At 37.1% G+C, this 20,743-nt stretch overlaps 1 protein-coding gene across 3 annotated transcripts; it reads right to left on the reverse strand.

The window, feature by feature from the left end:
• Positions 1-127: 127 nt before the first annotated feature.
• LOC109062049 (GAS2-like protein 3) lies at positions 128-20,557 on the reverse strand. Of its 3 annotated transcripts, XM_042721590.1 has the most exons (10): positions 20,416-20,551; positions 14,859-14,961; positions 14,406-14,461; positions 10,828-11,005; positions 9,210-9,319; positions 8,978-9,116; positions 6,413-6,476; positions 5,774-5,909; positions 4,511-4,618; positions 128-2,857 (listed from the first exon to the last, which is right to left on the reverse strand). In XM_042721590.1, the coding sequence occupies exons 3-10, from the start codon at positions 14,430-14,432 to the stop codon at positions 1,868-1,870; spliced, it is 1,752 nt and encodes a 583-aa protein (XP_042577524.1). In that variant the 5' UTR covers positions 14,433-14,461; positions 14,859-14,961; positions 20,416-20,551; the 3' UTR covers positions 128-1,867. The 3 variants fall into 3 exon arrangements, with proteins under 3 accessions (XP_042577524.1, XP_042577522.1, XP_042577523.1); XM_042721588.1 differs by lacking the exon at positions 14,859-14,961 and having other exon boundaries at positions 20,416-20,557; XM_042721589.1 differs by lacking the exon at positions 20,416-20,551 and having other exon boundaries at positions 14,859-15,984.
• Positions 20,558-20,743: the final 186 nt, after the last annotated feature.

Raw genomic sequence — 20,743 nt, forward strand, 5'->3', positions numbered from 1 at the left:
TGCCAGTACAAAAATTAAGATAAAATACACTCACCTGGTATTCTGAACGAATTAGTTGCTGCTGAAGTAGGCCACAAGCAAATTATACACTGTATAGATCTTTATTTGACAGAATGCAAAGACACAAACAAACAAAACAACGGAAATAAGCTACATTCAAAACAAACATTTTCTTAAAGTGCTGGAAGAATCTCTCTCACACAATCTGGCGCACAAATATATAATTAAAAGAACCATATCCGGAAAAAAAGAGAACAATTACCCTTAACACATAAAATTAATATTTATAATAACCCTTCTGTATAGACCACAACCCTTGAATAAACTGGAAAATATTTAGCGTTGTCTCGGACAGTGTAATAAAATAAAAGCTCAGGTGTTTATGGGCAAGACGGAGTCAGTAGTATTTGTGTGGCGTAAAGGAGGTAGCATTTCATTTAATAACAGCTGGCTGTTCGACCAACTTAAAACATACAAATTAAACCGCAGTACCTGCCAAACTGACTAAATACAGTTCTTCAAGTGCGTTTGATAATAAACCACACCTATATTCCAACAAACACAAATTTAAGGCACGTCGAAAACCCTAAATACTCTAAAATAGTTTTTAAAATGTGCTCTGAAAATGATGCCATACAAGATTCAAACATGAATTTCGCTTTGGTTGCCATAGAGAGGTGTTTCTGCATATTATGGGGTGTCAGACAACGAGAGTGGATTCATCTACATATGTCTCTTATGTAATACAGTAACAGTGCTCTCAATGTAAATATGAAGTGGAAACAGGACAGCAGACCTTTGCACGTGTGCCCCGCAGCACATCATACATAAAGACAGACATCAGTCTAAACACACACACTTACCGCTTTACCTTTCTAACACTCTGCTGGTTTTTCTCATGAGCTCAGAATACATTGACATACAGTGAATAAATGGTTTACAGTATTAATAAGTAACGTTAATACATTTACAACCCAATCAGGAGTCAAATCGGATCATGTAACACAAATGGACTGACTTAAAAAAAAAAATTAACGGATATTAAACACAAAAGATGATGATGATATGGGTTTTGCATAACCGTGCATAATTTCAAACTCTTAAACTAAACCTATAAATGCTTTCTAACCTCTTAGCTAAAATAATGATAATTACAGTAGCTAAAGAAGAAATGAAAACTTGTTAATCCGTGTAAAATGTATCCGAGGCATGGCCTGATGATTTTTAGTATGGCACAAAAGAAGGTTGAGACGAACATTTTGATAGATGCCAAGAAAACAAACAGATTATGGCACATTTAATTTAATTTAAATAATAAAAAGAGGCTGTTAAAGAAAGATGTGCAGTGCATTTAATAGATCGTACTGAATTAAAAACCTAATTTAAATAGCTTGTCCACTAGAAACACACACCCAATTAAACGGACTGCACACGTCACAGCCTCATTTTTATTTAAATGGAATTAAATATAGCATCTGACCAAATTTGTATATGAAGTGTGACCCTCAGCGCCGCAGTCGCTACTTTATATCCCAGCACAAATGAAAGCCTGAGAAGTTTTGACAGATGCAAAAGCAAACAAACAGATTGTGTCATATTTAACTTAATGTGAATGAAAATGATGGGGCTGTTAAAGACAGATGTGCAATGTGTTTAAAAGGTTGCTCTGAATTAAAAGTCTCATTTTCATAGCTTGGCAACTAGAAATGCATTTTGAAAATGTACTTTCAACAGTTAAAAAATACAACAAATCAAACATACTGCACACATCGAAGCCTCGTTTTCACTTAAAATTAAATATGGGATCCGAATAAATCTGTATCTGAAGTGTGACGCTCCGCAGTCGTAACTACAAATCCCAGCATTCTCAGTTCTTTACTCTTCTCTTATTGTTCATCTCAAAGTAGGGTTCGTCGCGTTTGCTGGGTTTAGTCCGTGCCGTGTGTTTGTGGGTTGTGCTGTTAGGTGCTGGTTTAGTCGTGCTGGTCACAGCGGGCGTCTGGACGGGAGGGTTACTGCTCACCAGAGGTTTCCTGTGGGTTGTTTTAGCGTTGATAGACGCAACGGTTCGTGTAGCAGCCGTGTTCTGCTCTACGGATTTACTCTTGCAAGGTTTTGCGAGAGGAATCTTCTGTTTAGGGTCATTTGGAGCCAAGCGTGGGGAAACAGGACGGCGCTCCCTGGACTCTACGTGCAGGGCGGAGGCAGGGGAAGGAGGGCGTCTCTGGGCGAGCCGCGAGCGGACGGGTGCGGGAGGCGGGCGTGCGTCACGCCGAGCCGGTTTCTGCACAGATGTCGGTGGGGCTGAAGGTTTAGGCAGCTTGCAGGTGGGTTCGGGACAGACGGGACTGCGAGGTTGAGACGGAGATCCACGCGGGCGCAGTTTGGTCTTGGATGCAGCGGAAGGGGCTTTTTGGGTTGACTGGGGAAGCGGGCTTCTTTTCGGGACGGGCGATGAAAGAGGGGTCATTTTCGGTGAAGCGGTGGGCGTGTGAAAAATCTTCTTGGGTGCGGCGGCTCTGCGAGGCATCGAGGGTGTGGAAGCGGGCGACTGGGCGACACCACGAGACCCGGGTGTAGGCGTGTTGGGTTTAGACACAGATGTCGAGGAGGATGACGATGAAGAGGATGATTCTGGGAGGAGGTTAACGGCTGCGATGGGGTCCATTGTGGGCGGCTGTGCGGCCTGCAAGCTGTGGGAGGGGCCTGAGCCAGACGGGCCTTTCTGATAGGCTAGAATCTTCTGCTCCAGAGTGGTGAACTGCAGCACGCGGCCGGGGTCGTATTTCGTCAGAAACCCTTTCAGAGTGTCCCAACCTCCACCCACACGCACCATCACATGCTTCCCATGGAGCATCTAAGAGAGAGGACTTTTATTAGTAAGCAACATAATGAATACTAGTGATGCACCGTATTAAAGTATTTGTAATAATCAAATGTACTTAATAAAACAACACTCCAAGGAAAACTAAAGATGTTTATAAATATGCAAATTGCACATAATGTAGTTTTTATTTAAACAAAAAACCTAAAATAAAATTTATTTAATAATCAATTATTTAATGAAATTTAAAAATCAACACTCAAATGAAAACTAAGACACATATAAATAGGTAAATTGCACATAAGGCAGTGTTTATTAGTTTTTATTTAGCCAAAAACCGGGGGAAAAAACAACAAAATTTATTTAATAATCAATTACGTAATCAAATTTAGAAATCAACACTCAAATTAAAACTAAGATGTGTTCAAATATGTAAATTAAACACAAAACAGTTTTTATTTGATTTTATATATTCGATTTTTAAAATGAAATGTATTTAATAATCAATTTAATTAAATTAAACATTAAAATAAAAAATTAAACCGATGCACCGAAAGCAATTTACAAACAAAAAAATTTAACAATAAAAAAAACTCAAATCAGCTTGATTATCTTTTTCTATATCAATTGTTCATTATAATTATGTTTCAACTCGGTTTTTTTTGAAAATAAACATTTAAATAAATAAAAAGTTGTTTCCATACAGATTTATACATATTGCAACAGGTAGGTAAAAACATAAAGTTATTTATATATAGCTTGATTACATTTATCATAATGCTCCTCTATAGTGTTTTTTGTTTTTTCAAGCTAAATATAAATAATGAGTTTATGGATATGAATGGCTTTTCTGAGGTAAATGTGATGTTTTTGTTTAAAACTTGTTCAGATTTATATATATTAATGAAGTCAACAGGTTAAGTAAAAACACATTTATTTCATGCTATAACCAGCAGCAATAAGGAAGAGATGATATCATCCTTCCAAAACTGTTCAGGCAGAAACAAAAAATACATTTTCGGTGCATTACTATTAAACTCACTTGATTCATTGGCATGTAATTTGACAACAGTGTTTTATCAGGAAGCACATGTTCACACAGCGTCTGTGTGTCTGTGTGTGTGTGCATGTTCTAATCTGGATGCGTGTGTTTGTGTGAGCGAATGTTATGACAGTTCAGCATGTGCTGGTTAAACAAACTAGATTGGCTTTAGTGGATTGCTACAGTAGTTGTGAATGAGAGCCAAGCGCGCTCAGATGAGTGTGTTTGCATACGGTTTATCTGCAGTGTGATTTTAACAGAATGAAAACAAGAAAATGTAACAGTGCCGATTCTTATAATCAGCATGAAATGAAAATTCACCCTACCTACTTTCTAAATGCATGTTAAATGTGAACAGTTCATCCATGCATATGTTTCTTTTGGATCAAAATGTCATAACTGGATCTTCCAGGGAAAGACACTTCTCTATGCAGGGCTTTTCTAAACATCTAGTGCTCTTAAACCCCGCCTCCACTTTAGAGAGCCACGCCCACATCTCAAAATCCGATCAACAGCTGATACATAGAACAAAGTCCTGGCCTACAGTTTATCATTTCTGATCTTTTACACTCGGACGTATGTCACAATATGCAAGAAAAGATCTGTTGCTACTTCCTCTTTATTGTGACTTTAAAGACTCCTACCCTGATGAACAAGATCTTGTCTCCGAGCCTGTAGCGTCCCTCAGACAGATACTCGATGGAAAACTTCTGTGTGCAGTTACAGGGAGGGTCGTCCTGGTCCACACGATCCTACAAAACAGAAGAGTTTGTTCAGGTGAAATGAGAGAAAAATCCACTCATTTGCACGATGGGAAGATAACAGCTAGTTTGAACTTTCAGCACTGAACTCAGGACCCGAGGATGTCCCACTGGTTATTTGGATGAGAGACAGTGAATTTGTTAACGTTTAGGGCAAAATCGTTCCCCAATATGAAGCATGTCTCTAAACAACAGCTGCTGTTTACACACTCATCAAACAATAAACTCAACTGGAGATGTATGATAACTGGGTCAGAACGAAGAGAGATGCATCATGGAGCAAAATCAAACAAATAAAATACATTTTCTTCAAACCTGTAATACTCCTGAACATTTACAATATTTCAGATTAAGCCAGTCTTATTTTAGTATCATTGAGATACTATTATTCTTTTTTATTATTATTTTAAATTCAATTTTATTTGTATATGTTTCACATTTTATTTTAATTAAAGTTAAAGTTTTAGCAATTTTGATGTGTTTTTGTCATTTTTTTCATTTGTCATAGTATTTAATTAGTTATTTTAGTACTTCAGCTTAAACTAAAATGAGAAATCTTGCCTTGGCAACTAGGTGAAAAACTACATTTTTAATTTTATTACAGGTAATGTTTATTTCAAGTAATGAATACTGTATGTTTTTTTATGGTTTTAATTTCAGTTTACCATAATATCCCTAGACTAAGCCTACAGTTAAACTGTGTGATGGGTAATGATTTATACAGGAAACATATTAGTATTAACATTATATTATACAGTATGTAGAACAGAATGCTGTAATAAACCAAATTGTAAAATCTCTTAATTTAATTATGGTTATTTTGGATTCTTAATACAATTCTAGTTAAAATAGCTTGACTTTTGGCAGTCTGATAGAAAAAGATTGTTAAATTGTAGTTTATCACTTCCAGTTTATTTGTTACATTGAAACGGAGCTGAGTGCATTGCATGGTGGAAAACAATATCTCACTCTCTGTCTCTCTCTCTCTCTCACACACACACACACACACACACACACACACACACAGGTGTATAATGCACATTTTGCAGGTTGTCATCTGGATAATGCATTCATACATTTCCAGCTATACATACTGTAAACAAACTCTAAAAAGACTAGGTGTCTTATACAGTGTGTGATACTCACGGCGTGATACAGGGCTCCGTGCTGACAGCACACAGTGAATGTTTTTACTGGAGATGCGTGATCCGTCATCATTAGACTTTCCTCCAGTTCAATTTCCTTCTCCAGTTTAACCAAAACCGGAGGTTCTATCCCATACCTAAACCAACAAACAAAAAAACCTAATGTTTTACATGTTAGTTTGGGTTTTTGTCCTTATCAGCTTATCACAATTTCACGTAACTTTGATATAATGACCATTAAATGGCATAAATAACTGCTGATTGTCTCAAACATTAAAATAATATCAAACTCAAATTAGAATTTTACATTTATTTGGTAAGTTTCAAGGTAATAGTCAAGATAATATATATATTCAGATGGCCATTACTGCAAAATAAGGCCCTTTACATTACACATTATCCCTTACTTACAGTCACTGTTGTGTTATTCTAGAGACTCTTGAAATTCAGATTTGTTTTAGATGCTCTACAGCACAATAGCTGCTCTAAGCACTGAAGCCAATTCACTTAAATCCTGTGAAATCCCTGTAAATTTGCCCTCCACCCAACTTTAAAGCCCCTAAAGCAGCCCCTGACCTCTGACCCCAAAGCACAACCTGACATCTGTCACCTGCGGGATCATCGGAACCGGTTTGCTTACCTGGAGACGATCCGTCCGATCTGCAGCAGACACAGACACACCTGCCGCGGCTCTTTATGCAGGACTGGGGAAGGGAGAGAGAGCCGTTACCATGGTTACTTAGCGATCATTCATTGTTAAAAGTTATTAAGGCTACAGACATAACAGGTAACTAATAGATATCACTTTACATTTAATTCATCCTAGTACATTAAAACACACTTTTGTAAATATGCAAATGAAGTAATATTTAATAAAAATATTCCCTTAAAATTCTTGTTTTATTGACATATTAGAATTATAGGTTTTTACAGAGGAGATTATGTGCTTTTGTTCATTTTATTAGTATTACTGTTTTAGTTTAATTTATTAATGTTTATTTGTATTTTAGTTTTTATTTATTTCCAGTTAATCATTTTGGTGCTTTAACTTAAACTTCACATAAATTTGATTTATTTTAAGCTTTTCATCCAAAAAGTATAATTTTACGTCATATTTCAATTAACAGAAATATTTTTAAAATTCATACTCAATTAATATAATCCAACTTCATACATAAATATGCAAAATGAAAAATGCAAAAACACATTATCAAAATGAATGTTATGTTTAAATATGCAAAATTAGGCATTATATAATTACATATGCACTCGTTTGCATATATCTCCAGAACAAGAATCTAAATATTGGGGAAAAAGCCAGGATCAAAATTCTTGTTTTATTTTGCTATATAAGAATCAAAGGTTTTTTAGGTCCCCGTAAATCAGAAAATACTGTCACCAGCAAAAAAAAAAAAAAAAAAAAAAAAAATCATCATGTTTTTAGAAATTGACTTAAATGTTTACTACACTCCACTAGTCTGAAAGAAGGCATATTATCAAAGCAAAATAGCCTAAAATCTAAAAAATGACCAGTGCATGAAAAAACAATGGTTTTGTCAGTAGTGTCTTGACTTGAATGGTTTATGTAATGAAAATCAAATCATTTAAAAAGTACTAAATATTCATAATTTCAGGTCTTAAAACCCCAAAAAAGATAATTATTTAACCTTTCAACTCGGTAGTAAATGTTGTTACTCATTTTTAATGCAAACAGGCCAGCCAATCATAATTTTGGAAAAAATATCAAGACTTTTTTTTTTTTTACCTTCAAGAAAGTCTCTGTTTTAGCCGCATGCATCACTGACATTTGTTTGAGTTTGGAAACTTGCTGGCCCATCTCTCTCACACTGGCCCGATTACAGGTCACACTGAGTTCTGTCAGTTTGCATCCCACAATGCACGGTGACACATGGACAGGACAGCAAGCTTTAGGGCCGTCAAGTTAACGACTTACACCCCAGATCACTCACACTCATTAACATCATGGATTTACGGAGAGCCGGGGAGATGCGGGGCCGCAGCTCAACTGACGTACAGGGCCACAGATCCTCTGAAACGATTACGGCCTGTTAAACAGCTCAGAGAGAGACACTAACACCGCGGGGCCACAGAGGACCGACAGGAGGACGCTGGTCTCGGTTTAAATACATTAATTTAACCAACATGATTAAAGTCCAGTTCTAATGGACTGACAGTGAGAGACAGATGCAGGTGAAGTCTATCCATTCTGGAGAGCTGGCTAACTTTTCTTGTAATATTGATATAAAAATAATCATGAATCGTAGCAAGCAGATCTATGAAGTTAGTAGTTTTGTTTTATCCCAAATTTGGTTTTATTTTTTCCAAAATTCTGTGTTTTTTTGTTTTGGTTTAATTCTTTGGATTCTGTTTTAAAGCTTTATTTTGTTATTTTTTTTTACAATCAAAAAGCATGTCTAATCAAGTAAATTTATACAATTTAATATATTATAAAAAAAATTATTTAACAATACTATGAATTGTTTTATTTTTTCCAAAATTCTGTGATGTGTGTTTTATGGTTTGTAAATGTATTACCACAAAAACCACAAAACAAATAAATGCATAAAATATTATTTTAATTAATCCTTTAATATGTAAATCAGATGGAAACAAACAAAAATAAAAAACAAACTCAAACAAAAATAAATTAATTAAATAAAAAAAAAAATGGAAAAAAAAGAAAAATTCAAAGAAATAAATAAAAAAAAAAATATAATAATAATAAAACCATTTTTTCAAGTTAAGCCAAATTTTTATTTTCGGTGGTTTGTAGTGAAGGCAATGTACAATAATAAGCCAAATTTTTATTTTCGGTGGTTTGTAGTGAAGGCATGTGTTTCTGTGTGTAAAAAGATATAAGCAACAATCTAAAAAAAAAATTCTCACTAATCAGATTCATCACCACACTTCACAAATTTTTGAAACAACAATCCAATAAACATAGTATTAAGTGTAACAATGTAAGCAATAGTTTTAATTTATAAATCAAATAAAAATTAAAGCTCTCTGGAGAAGGATTCTGCGATTCTGTTCCACATAACTAGGCCAGAAACCACCAGAAACTAGGCGATGCACAAAACATCCCGTTCTGCTTGTGGCTGAATAGTACAATAACTTAACTGTTAACCACTGCGGGGACTTAATTATACATCGCACCTAGACACCTGATCAAAAGATCTCTTACCCAAACCCTCAGACTCAAACAGATACGTCTCGTCCACTCCTATGTGACGACACCAGGACAGAAAATTCGCTGTGTTGTCCCGAGCGAAAAACGATCCAGGGGAGGCGTTTTTCTTGAACTGGATTTTCTTTGACAGCAGCTAACAAAACAGAGATGGGAATTACACACAGACAGTCCTGCGGTTATCCAAGCTGCATCGCCGTCATCCACACGTCACACCTTCCTTACGCACCTGTGTTTCCGAGTCCTGCGGGATTTTACTCTGAAGAATTCCAACCAGGCGACACAGTTTAACACCGTTGTCCAGCTCCTCCATGAAGCATTCGGCGGTCACCTGCTCACCTACAAAAACACAGATATCTATGTTTCCAACGACCTCAGAATGACTGTAACCTGTAATTGAATTCAACATCATTATGTCATCCCGAGCTGGCTTTGAAGATCACAAGTTCAATATCTTCGTTTTCATGTAGAGGGCAAAACAAGGCTTTCCTACCAGTTATTTTTACCAGGATTGTACCATGCACTTGTACCAGATACACCTTACTGATGATGCACACTATATACACTTGTGCTATATACGCACACACTATATACAGTTCTACAGATGTGCTCAGAATATAAACACAAGTAATGCAATAAGCTTTTCCCATTGAAAACAATTATATAAAAAAGCCTAATGTGGCTTAATCCATTAAAACAGTGATTTTGGAGAAACAAATCCACTATACACTATATTAATTAAGCGCAAAGTTTCACGTTGAACAGTTTCTTTATTTCAGTTTTCTATGGGAAAATGCTTAGTGTGTTACATTCATTTTCAAGGCTCATCTGCTTGCTTGTATATAGTACGCATCATCACTGAAATGTAAACTGAATGTTATCTTTTAATATCACTGTATAAGTTCATGTTAAAGGTGCAGTAAGCCTAGCAGACTGACCGACTGGGCACTAATGTGGGTTGCCAGATTGAGGATTCACAACAGAAATGAGCTTCTTATTCCTCTGCTCATAGATCTTTTTAACTGAATTCCGAGGGTTTTTTAGGGCAAACAGAATCTGTGATCTGGTTTGCTGGTTTACATGACTGCAACATGCTGTGTTTTCCACCAACTGGTAACCTGGGGTGTCAAAATCCTATTGGGTAAACTTAATCTAGTCTTAATCTAGTTGTCTAATAAACCAGGCAGTGTATATTGTTTGCCCCTTGACGAATTGCTGTGTTCTTTTGTAAGCTGCTTTGGATAAAAGCATCTGCTAAAGCCATACATGTAAAACTGACAGGCCTGTGCTGCAGTTCTATGACCGTTTTGTCCTCCAGGTCTCCAAGCCAGTCACATGACTGAAAACTATGAATAACAAATAAAATTCAGACAATTGTCAATACCCTGCTAATGGATAATAAACAAGGTCGACAGCACAAAACAGTCATATTTAGAGTATTTTCTTCAAATTCCACAATGTACTCAGTGTATTATCTGAAAGAGGACTATAGGATTACAAGGACTTAATGAAAAAAAAAAAACCCAACCAACAGAGCAATAGGTTTATGCGTGAACGTTCTTTGGCCCGGGTGAACATGCTCAGCATGTGGACAGACAGGTATAAAGGCAACACCCTCCATTATTCTACAAAGACCGAGAGATTGAGTTCTTGTTTCGGGGGTCGTATATCACCGTTATACGAGAGCAAACGTCGTTTCCCACACTTCTTTGCTTGATATATGAGGCTTTGGGTTTCAGTTATTTGACCGACGAAAGGAAGACATTTAGACTAATAATAGCAGTCATTTTCGCTTTCATGTACTGAGAGGGAGTCATAGACGGCTTGTTTTGCGTGAGCACTTTTACCCAGCATGCCGCTCAGCCAGATGGCCAGATCCTCCTGCATGGGCACCAGCGTGGCTTCGTGCCGCACGGCCAACCACTGGTCATACTGGAACACATCAGCCAGACCTGGGCCGGGCCGGGGAGAGCGCAGGCCACGGGGACTCTGTAACGGGACATCAAACATCTCAACGAAGCAAGCCTGAGAGAGAGAAAGAGGAAACCCAGACAGCTCAACATGTGCACACAGAGAAACACACACAAAACTGTCTTGGGGCCACAATGACCCCTCACACAGATTCCACGCTCTCTCTCCGGAAAGACGGCGACCCTGCTGAAATCAGGGCAGTTTGCAAACACTCAAGCACTAACAAACATGACTAATCAAACAAATGACAACTTACACAAACAGAGGAGTAATAACATTTATATAAAACAACACCCTCATAAGACAACTTGGTAAAACCTCTCTCAGACTTCACACAAACATGCTGAAGTTAAAAACTTGGGCTTAAAGGGATACTCCACCCCAAAATGAAAATTTTGTCATTAATAACTTACCCCCACATCGTTCCAAACCCGTAAAAGCTTCATTCATCTTCAGAACACAATTTAAGATATTTTGGAAACCCAGGCGGCTTGTGGTGTCCCAAACTCAAACTCCAGGCTTGGGAGTGCTCTGCCGCACCTGATTCAGATCTGCTCCAGGAGTAAAAAACTGAGTGTGTCAGATTCAGAAACATCAGATTCTTCTGTGTCAGCCGCACCACAAGGATAATATTTCGAATATCTCGAATCACAAAGATAGAAAAGTATGAAAAGCATCGTCAGATTCTTCTGTGTCAGCCGGGCCACAAGGATACGTTTTCTACATATATTTGGATTTGCTTTAATTTGAAAGAAAACATCAATCAGTGCAGCGCGGCTGACACAGAAGAGCGTAAGCTGCTTGCGTACTGTTCATATTCTCCAAAATGGTGCTACGCTGATGCAGAGAGACACAGAGGAGACGAATGTTTTATTCGCATACAAATTTTTTGTTTTATTCGTGTACAAAAAGTATAATGTTAATGTTACGTAACATAATGTTACGGTTCTTTCACTGATGGCAGATGGAGTATTCTGACTATGCTTTTCTTACTTTTCTGGACCTTGACACTGTTATTTACTTATTTACAAGCCTCCCTGTTTTCATCCAAAATTGTGTTCCAAAGATGAACGAAGCTTTTACGGGTTTGGAACGACATGGGGGTAAGTGATTAATGACAAAATTTTCATTTTGGGGTGGAGTATCCCTTTAATTATTCAATCAAACCCCTAACCGTGAGTATGAGTAGGACTAGGGAACAACACTTTTATTGATTTGACTGCACTGAATTGACCTGGATCATGACAAAGTTCTAAAAATGTTTTTTGTGAAAGGTTTTTAAAAATGTTTTTTTTTTTGAGAGGTACGCAAACGTTAAGGGAACACTGCATTTTATAATTATGCAATCTTTATATGAATGTTACTTTTGAATGTTTTCTGAATGTTCCAGAACAAGTTGTAACATTAAAAAAAAACAAAAAACAAATCATGAACGTCCAATTAAAACGTTTAACGATGTATAAATAATGTTTTTCTGCTAACATTTTGAGAACATTATTAAAGACCAGATAACTTTGAGTGAGCGTATAAATATTGTTGGAAGAATGTTTATTCAAATCCATGAGAACATTTTTACCTGGGGAGCTGCTTTATAGCTGAATCAAATTTGTTTCATGATAGATTAATTTTGCAACATAAACATGAATTGATCAAACACTGATTGAACTGACTTGAGCTGAATAGGCACTATTGTCTTTTAGAGCGGTTTTATGGCAGAACTATAATTTAACAACATAATCAAAAAATCTGACAAATAATACAGTTCATTTATTTGTTTATTACTTCAAAGCTGCTTTGAAACGATCCATAATGTATAAAGCACTATAGAAATAAATGTGACTTGACCGAGACTGATGCAAAACATCTGTTTGAAACACACAAACCACAAAACCATAGAAACATTAACCAATACTCTGCACGACCAGATCTTTAAAAGAGCCTAAATCACACTGCTGTGCTGGGAATGACTGAAAAACAAAAGCACTTTTTTAAAAATCACACACAGACAGGCCACTCCGAGAGAAATCCCATAACCCTTTCTGTATGAACCCTGCTGTTCCCACACATGCATCAAACTCCCATGAGAAACAGAGCGAGCGAGAGCTTCAGGCTCCTACTAACACACATATGGGGTGTTTCTTCTGTTTGTGCACAAAGCCTGACTAATTAAACAGGAAAGCGTTTCCATGTGGGGGTGTTTTATTCACATTATATAAGACATCCAAGATTACCATTCCATAGCAGATTACTGTCAGCTCAGTTTGGTTAAACAAACTTTTATTGAAATATACTGTCAGTGTTTGCTTGTGGGCCGCTCTAATTCTCACTTATGGTTGTTAACTCAATGCAAACAGTCTGGTGTGTTCAATCAATCACACATGCACACACAAATGTGCAATGGCATTACATAATGTGGTCGGTTCACACATGACATCAGATATTACAGATGGACACATTCTGAATTATCAATCACTTCAGATTCAGACATGATGGTGTAAAATCAACAACATGTATCTGGAATTATCTATTTGGAATGTTCAGCAGATTATTCAGATTCAAACATCAAATTCAAAGCGATTTAGAACACAACTGGCGGGAAATATTGCCCTGAAACCGTATAGAGTCAGGTTTCCTATTTAAGAAAAGAGCAGGTGTATCTGAGTAGTTCTTTTCAACAGATAATCGCTTAAAAGTATATGTGTGTGTAGTGCATAAAGAAAGTTAGAGATGCACTATTTTTGTTACATTATCAGTTGATCTAAGAAAATGTATTTAGTATCAGACAGTATTAGATATACATTTGTGCATGCATTTAATGCTCATTTTTTCATTTAGATTAGCTTTACCTAACACTCACTTACAGTTAATCTTATAAATACTATTGATTCAATAACACTGCTAAAAGTAACCCATTTTAATCCAAATGAATCAATTTTTCATTACAATGTTTGTTATGTAGCATTAAAAACTTAAAATTTTTGTTTATTGTATTTGACAAAATAAATGATAAATGTCATCCATTCCAAACCAAACTGTACAAAATGTTTTTTATGCAGCATTTAAAGTTACATTTTTATTGTTTTATTTTGACAAAAAGTATATAGAATTTTGATATCTGACATAACATGAAATCATTCTCATTTTATCCATCTTTCAAATGTTACATCAAGTATATATTAGTTGCACCATAGGACAATACCATTATTGTTTGACTTATTGTCAATCACCCATCTGAACATGAAACTCTTCTCTAACTAGCTCAGATCTTGACCCACATCACCACCAACATCATTTTCTTCTAAAACCATATTCAATCTATCACACTGTGACAGCGGCATGCAACACACACAAAAAAAGCTGATCTTGGGGATGCAGGTTCGAATCCACTCTCCCTCTAATTCTATAAACATACAAAAGCACATAAACAAAAGCATAAATTCATAAAGTTGCATACCTGCAAACCAGCCTGAACCGCCATCATTAATTAAAAGAGAGATTCACGTCCACATTCTGAAAGAGAGACAGATAAAACGCTGTTAAAACAGACAGACATCACCCCAGACGCGCCAGTTATTTCCTGTAAACACAAACACACACAGTTCATCTCAGTTTACTCCACTTAAACCCTGTCTGTCCCATCGCAGGATTGATAATATCGCCTGTAGCTCACTGTTAAATGTTTAATAATAAAAAAATTAAAAAACAATCACTGTGACCAAATACCAGAGAGCAAGCAGCAAGATTAAGACAGTTCAGTCAACATAAGCACAGCTGAGGAAACAAAGCGAACGTCTCCTTTCCTTAAACACACACTCACACAATAAAAGCCACACACACACACACGCTGTCAGTGACACGCTCATGTGAATCCTAAATCTCCATCATCTCCTCAGAGAGAGACGCTCACCTGAGAAACACACACAGAGATGAATCCAGTCCAGCTGCCAGCAGACAATCCACCTGAACACCTCAACGCAGTAAATCCCACCACAAACTCCTGCAACGACCCGCTGGCAGAGGATACGAGCGCACGAGAGAGAGAGAGAGGGAAACACAGATTGACTAATGAAGCCGCTCAGCAAACCCCCATCCAATCCCAGCCAAGCATTTACAATGGTCCTATTGTTACAACCCCCTCGTTCACTCAAACACACACACAGAGAGAGTCCAAGGTTCGTTTGCACTCAGTCCTTCACAACATACTCTTCCATGACAGCACACAAAGAATCTGGAAATTTTTTGAAGGGCACCAAGAGAATAAACAATCGCTTTCTCTCTTCACCCAGACACAAAAAACCACAGAGAAGGAGAGAACTAGTTAATTACTGGAGGAACAGCATGAGAGCTCAAATCAAGCCCGTCTTGTGTGCACTTCAAGCCCACAAAATGTCAAGCTGCGGAGGACACACAAACCCAGAATTGATGTCTGTGGGTTATGAAGTGGGTGGCAGTGTGGCTCCAGGTCTCAAGGGCCACATTCCTCCGTCAGAACATAACGGCCGGTGGAAAGAGTCTGTCACTAACGGACACGCTGGCCGAGAGACACGTCCAACTGCTCTGTGTTTATTTACAACAGAGTGTGCCTCTAAAATGAACCGTGTCTCTTTAAAGGAAAATGGGTGTTCGGCCTGAAATTAAAACGCTGTCATCATTTACTCACTCACGTTGTTCCAAAACATGCAATTATCTTTTTCAGACAAGAAGATATTGAGCAGATTCCCAAAAGTAGATGGTGACAAATAGTTGTCAAGCTTCAAAGGGACAAAAAAAAGCATGAGCAAATGATGACTTAAAATTGATGTTCTTTTCAGAAGAATTTAAATGTGGACTAGATTTATGATGCATGAGTAAACAATCCCTTTAAGACACAACTAATTAAAGTTTCAGCCTAAATTACATAATTCCTTTTATGAAAACGAAGATCACATTTTGTACCCTTGGAATTTTAAGGTTCTACGTATCTGACATATTTAAAAAACAAAAAGATTCTATCTACACAGTCAAATGGAATGCACAAACTTTGAAGGTCAATATCTCAAAACTACTCGGAATGCAGATAGAACCTTATAATTCAAAGAATCTGATTTGTCAGATTCTCAAAAATAGAAAGTGACAAATAGCTGTCAAACATAAATAGGAAAAAAAGTATCAAAAATAATAACAAATAATGACTAATTAGCTATTACATGTTCTAGTACATGAGTCTGGTTTGGTTTTATAATTCACTTTTATGTAGCTTAACAGTCCCCGTTGGAACTTTAAATCACTTTGATGGAAAAGTACATAAAAATTATATTAATTCTTTCCTTTTAAGTTTCATGGAACATCAAAGAACACCATTTGAAACTACATGGTTTTGCATAAATGACAGGATTACACGAAACACAACTATTTTAATGTTTCAGTCCAATCATATATTTTCTTCCTATATTTCTGAAATTTAATGTTAAATTCTCAAAAGTAGAAAGCAACAAAAAGCTGCAATAAACTTCAAGTTGAATAAACAAGTAGGCTATGTTAAAAAACAACAAAGAATAATGACTTAAATTATATGTACTAGTACATGAGTCTAGTATATAACATTTTTTATGTAACATGACATTCGCTTTGATGGAAATGTTAAGCACTTTTTGGATTAAAATTCTATTACTCATGTTTTTATCTATAGATGAAAGCATGAGTAACTTCTCAGCAGATGATTTGCTCGCATAAACGACGCCCTGAAAAAAGACACAAAAAGACACAAAAAACATAAGACAGTGACTTGTGCTGCAGAAATGAGGCTGGGCGGAACGTCAGACAGAACACAAAGCACTCTAACGTGGTAATCCTACTATAATGAACGTCTGCGTGAGTTACAGTCGATTTGTCGCTTTAATTAAATGCGACGACACAAAGGGAGCGAGGACTGGGGGGTGTCCACATGGCTCCTCAGGTCACCACATAATCACGTAAGAGGATCACACTTCCAGACGCATCCCCGTTGGCCGGCTGCTCCTCCTCCCTCTAGACGTGAGCTGACACGTGGCACATGCATGCGTGTTTATTTGCATGTATGTGCACCAGTGGCTTGCACATGGGTCCCAAAAATAGCCGGCCATCAATCAAAGCCCCTCCCCTTCCTGCTCTTTTGTGGCATTGCTTGTGATCTTAATTGGCCTGTCAGTTGCTTTCATTAGTAGGCAGAGCCATCAACACACACACAAACAGAATGAATGGTCCCAGAGCGGATGGGCGTCCGATAAACCACGGGTCAGAAGCCTATCCCCCATGAAGCAGAGTAAAGCCCCTCTTATGCACCTGCCACCAGTTCTGGAACAGTTATCTAAAAAATTGGACACATCACACTTTTAAAGCTATCATCTCAGACTTGAGGAAATGTAGCATTAAATCACTTGCTCAGCAATGGATGCTCTGCAGTGAATGGGTGCCGTCAGAATGAGAGTCCAAACAGCTGATAAAAAACATCACAATTCACAAGTAATCCACTGCGCTCCAGTCCATCAGTTAATGTCTTGAGAACACAACAGCTGTGTGTTTATAAGGAAAAAAATCTTTTAACTTCAAACTGTGGCTAAAATACGAGTCCATAATCCATAACGCTCCTTCCAGTAAGTAATCTCGTCTGAATCAGAAGAGAAATATGCACAAATCAAGCAGCATTTACAAGCCAAAACAGTTCTAAACAAATATGTGGGTGGATTTTGTTGTGAGAGACAACAGATGATGGACTTTTTCACTGGAGGAAGCCATATTATGGATTATGGACTCATATTTTGGCCGTAAGGAACATTTTGAATGTAGAAACGTCTTCATGATAGATTTGTTTCTTAAAAACATGCAGCTTTTCGCTTCACTAGATGTTAACTGATGGACAGGAGAGGTGTGGATCACTTGTGTATTATTGTGGTGTTTTTATCAGCTGGACTCTAATTCTGACGGCACCCATTCACTGCCATTAGTGAGCAAGTGATGGAATGATACATTTCTTCAAATCAGATGAAGAAACAAACTCATCTACATCTTAGATTGCCTGAGGCTGACTAAATGTAATTTCTGGGTAAACTGTTCACTAAACAGACACTGGCTGTGTCTTAAACTCACTACTTAGGCAGCATTAGGTGCATTCAGTTGCAAAAATATTCAAACATGCTTGTAAACACCCAAAATGCTGTCTAGTTAAAGAAATGACACACATTTTGGGACACAGTCAAAAATGAGATCAAATAATTGAGACTTTATAGGCTTTAGAGAATCATTTCACACAGTTTAAAGTATAATCCCTATTGAAAAGACAAGAGGAAACTATGTTCTCATGCTTCTACATTTACAAAAAGCTGCAATTCACCAAAACAAAGCGATCAACACAGCTCAACACAACAATGACCTCACCACAATGATTCAGAAATTTGCACGCCAATCTAAAACATAAAACGAGAGCTGTTCACACTCATTAAAATAAGGGCTCCAAATGCTTTTTTTTTCAGCAATGCCACAGAAGAACTGTTTTCAGACAACAGTTCTTAAAATAACCATTTTCTTTTAATTTAAAATCTGAAGAACCTTTTTCCACCATAAATAATCATGGAAATGTTCCACGGATGTTAAAGGTTCTAAATGGAACCATCAATACCAATAAAGAACCTTTAGAATTCAGATTGCAGGAGAACAATGCTGGCAAAACCGGCACTTAAAACCAATGGAGACACTCCCTGGCATAATGTAAACAGAAGCCGTTGTCATGGTGATGCAATGACTTGCTATAAGACACTAACAATTAAGCAGTCAGCAGCAAGCACAGAGGGTCTGCCGCACCCCCGTCCCACTAATCATCTGCTCTGGGTCATTAATAAACAAACATTAATCCAAGATTCATAACAATGACCAGCATGTGCACCAGAGATCATGAGAAATTAATCCCACCATTCATTTATTTCAGGATTTACCCCCTTCTCCCTCCTCTCAAACTCAAGAACCCCTTGATGCCGCTTATCAGGCAGATGGTCGGTAAAGTTGCAGGGTATGGGGTGTTTTGGGGGAGGCGTTTACACAAAAATAACAATCATAGAATTAAAGACAGTATGAAAGTCACACCATATATTTTCTAAATGCATGTTCAAGAGCTTATTGTGAACAATTCATCCATGCATATATTTTTTAATGTTAAATCAAAATTCATAACTGGACCTTCTGGTGAAAACGATAGAAGATATCATCAGAATATATAAGTAAAGATGTCACTATTTCAGTTTCACTGCAACTTTAAAATAAAAACTCAAGCAAACTGCAGCAACAATAGGTAGACAATAAATTAATTTCCTTATGCAGTTACATTCATCAACTCTTAAAACATAAAAAAAAAACAGTTTCCTTATTAGTGGTTGATTAATATGGGTTTTCAATGCCAACACCGATATCTTGAAAGCAGGTTTGCAGATAAAACTGTTAAAATTACATCATTTATATATGAGAACAGTTTAGTCATGGCAACAAGAGTATGGCAACAGACACCTGTTTTACCCCAATATCTATAAAAAATAAAATAAATCATTGCTATGGTTTTAAAATGTCCAAATATCGGTTGGTTTATTGGTCTTTTCTCATTGTAAGCTGCTTGGCATCAAAGTGTCTACTCGATAAATAAATGCGAGTTATTCACAACACGCCAGGCATAAAAGAATAACTCAGCTTCCTGAAATGTTTTACTGGCACATTTAATCTGTTAACAGCACTTCAGTATGACCAAGAAAATCTTTGGTGATAAACAGAATTCCCTGCCAGAGCTCAAGGACATGCTGAAAACTTTATGGCAGCAGTTTCCATCAGGAAACACCTGCAGTTTTCCCCTCCTCTGGTGCTGGGTGTATATTTAGCACACATCTTTGAGAGATGAAGCTATAACATTCAGTCTAAAGCTCAGATGATCTTCATAATGAGCAGTTTTAATGAGGTACGTGACTGAATATGAAACATGTTTGGGCAACATCTCAGTGTCCCTGTAGAAACATGTATCTGTCAATCACCACTCACTGACACATTCAGAGACAGACAGCTCAATATTTTAAGATCATACTAGCTCAAACTATTATAATATGATCCACTATCGCAAACATGCGTGTTGTATTTTGAAACGCTTTCCGATTCATTACGCATTCTCCATGGAAAAGTCATGCAATTTCCTAACAATTCTCATCTTTCAGTGTAAATGGCAAAAATAAACAACAGAAAACAGCTTTTAAGATTTACGACAGGTTTGTTGACATTTGATTTCCTTTTCTAATAAAATTATCCTTTAAAACAAGGATATAATGACCAAATAAACAATGTTCTCGTTCTCTCTCTCTCTCTCTCTCTCTCTCTCTCTCTCTCTCTCTCTCTCTCTCTCTCTCTCTCTCTCTCTCTCTCTCTCTTTCTCTTTCTGGTTGCGAGATTTGGGGGTTGAAAAACAACACGAATAAACTCACCAGCGTTAAATGTGTTTATTTAGTTGTGTGTAGTTGTTTCTCTTCGCTCCGCGGCTGCAGGGGCGTGCGCGCGTGGGTGCGTTGACGCGCATCTGCTGAAGCTGGAGCTGCTTTTCCTGCACGAGTCTTGGAATGTTCAGTTGAGAAGGATTCGCGGTTCAAAACAGCCAATCAGAGCAGAGATCAAAAGACTCAATGGAAAGGGGCGGGGACATGAGAGCAAGTGGGAGGTCCCTGTTTCAATGCACTACATTACAGTAGAGAAAGTGGATTGTTTTATATACATACATGATACATATATATTTACATGCATATATATATATATATA

Source organism: Cyprinus carpio, chromosome B4, assembly GCF_018340385.1.
Source record: "Cyprinus carpio isolate SPL01 chromosome B4, ASM1834038v1, whole genome shotgun sequence".
In the NCBI taxonomy this organism is placed as follows: Eukaryota; Metazoa; Chordata; class Actinopteri; order Cypriniformes; family Cyprinidae; genus Cyprinus; species Cyprinus carpio.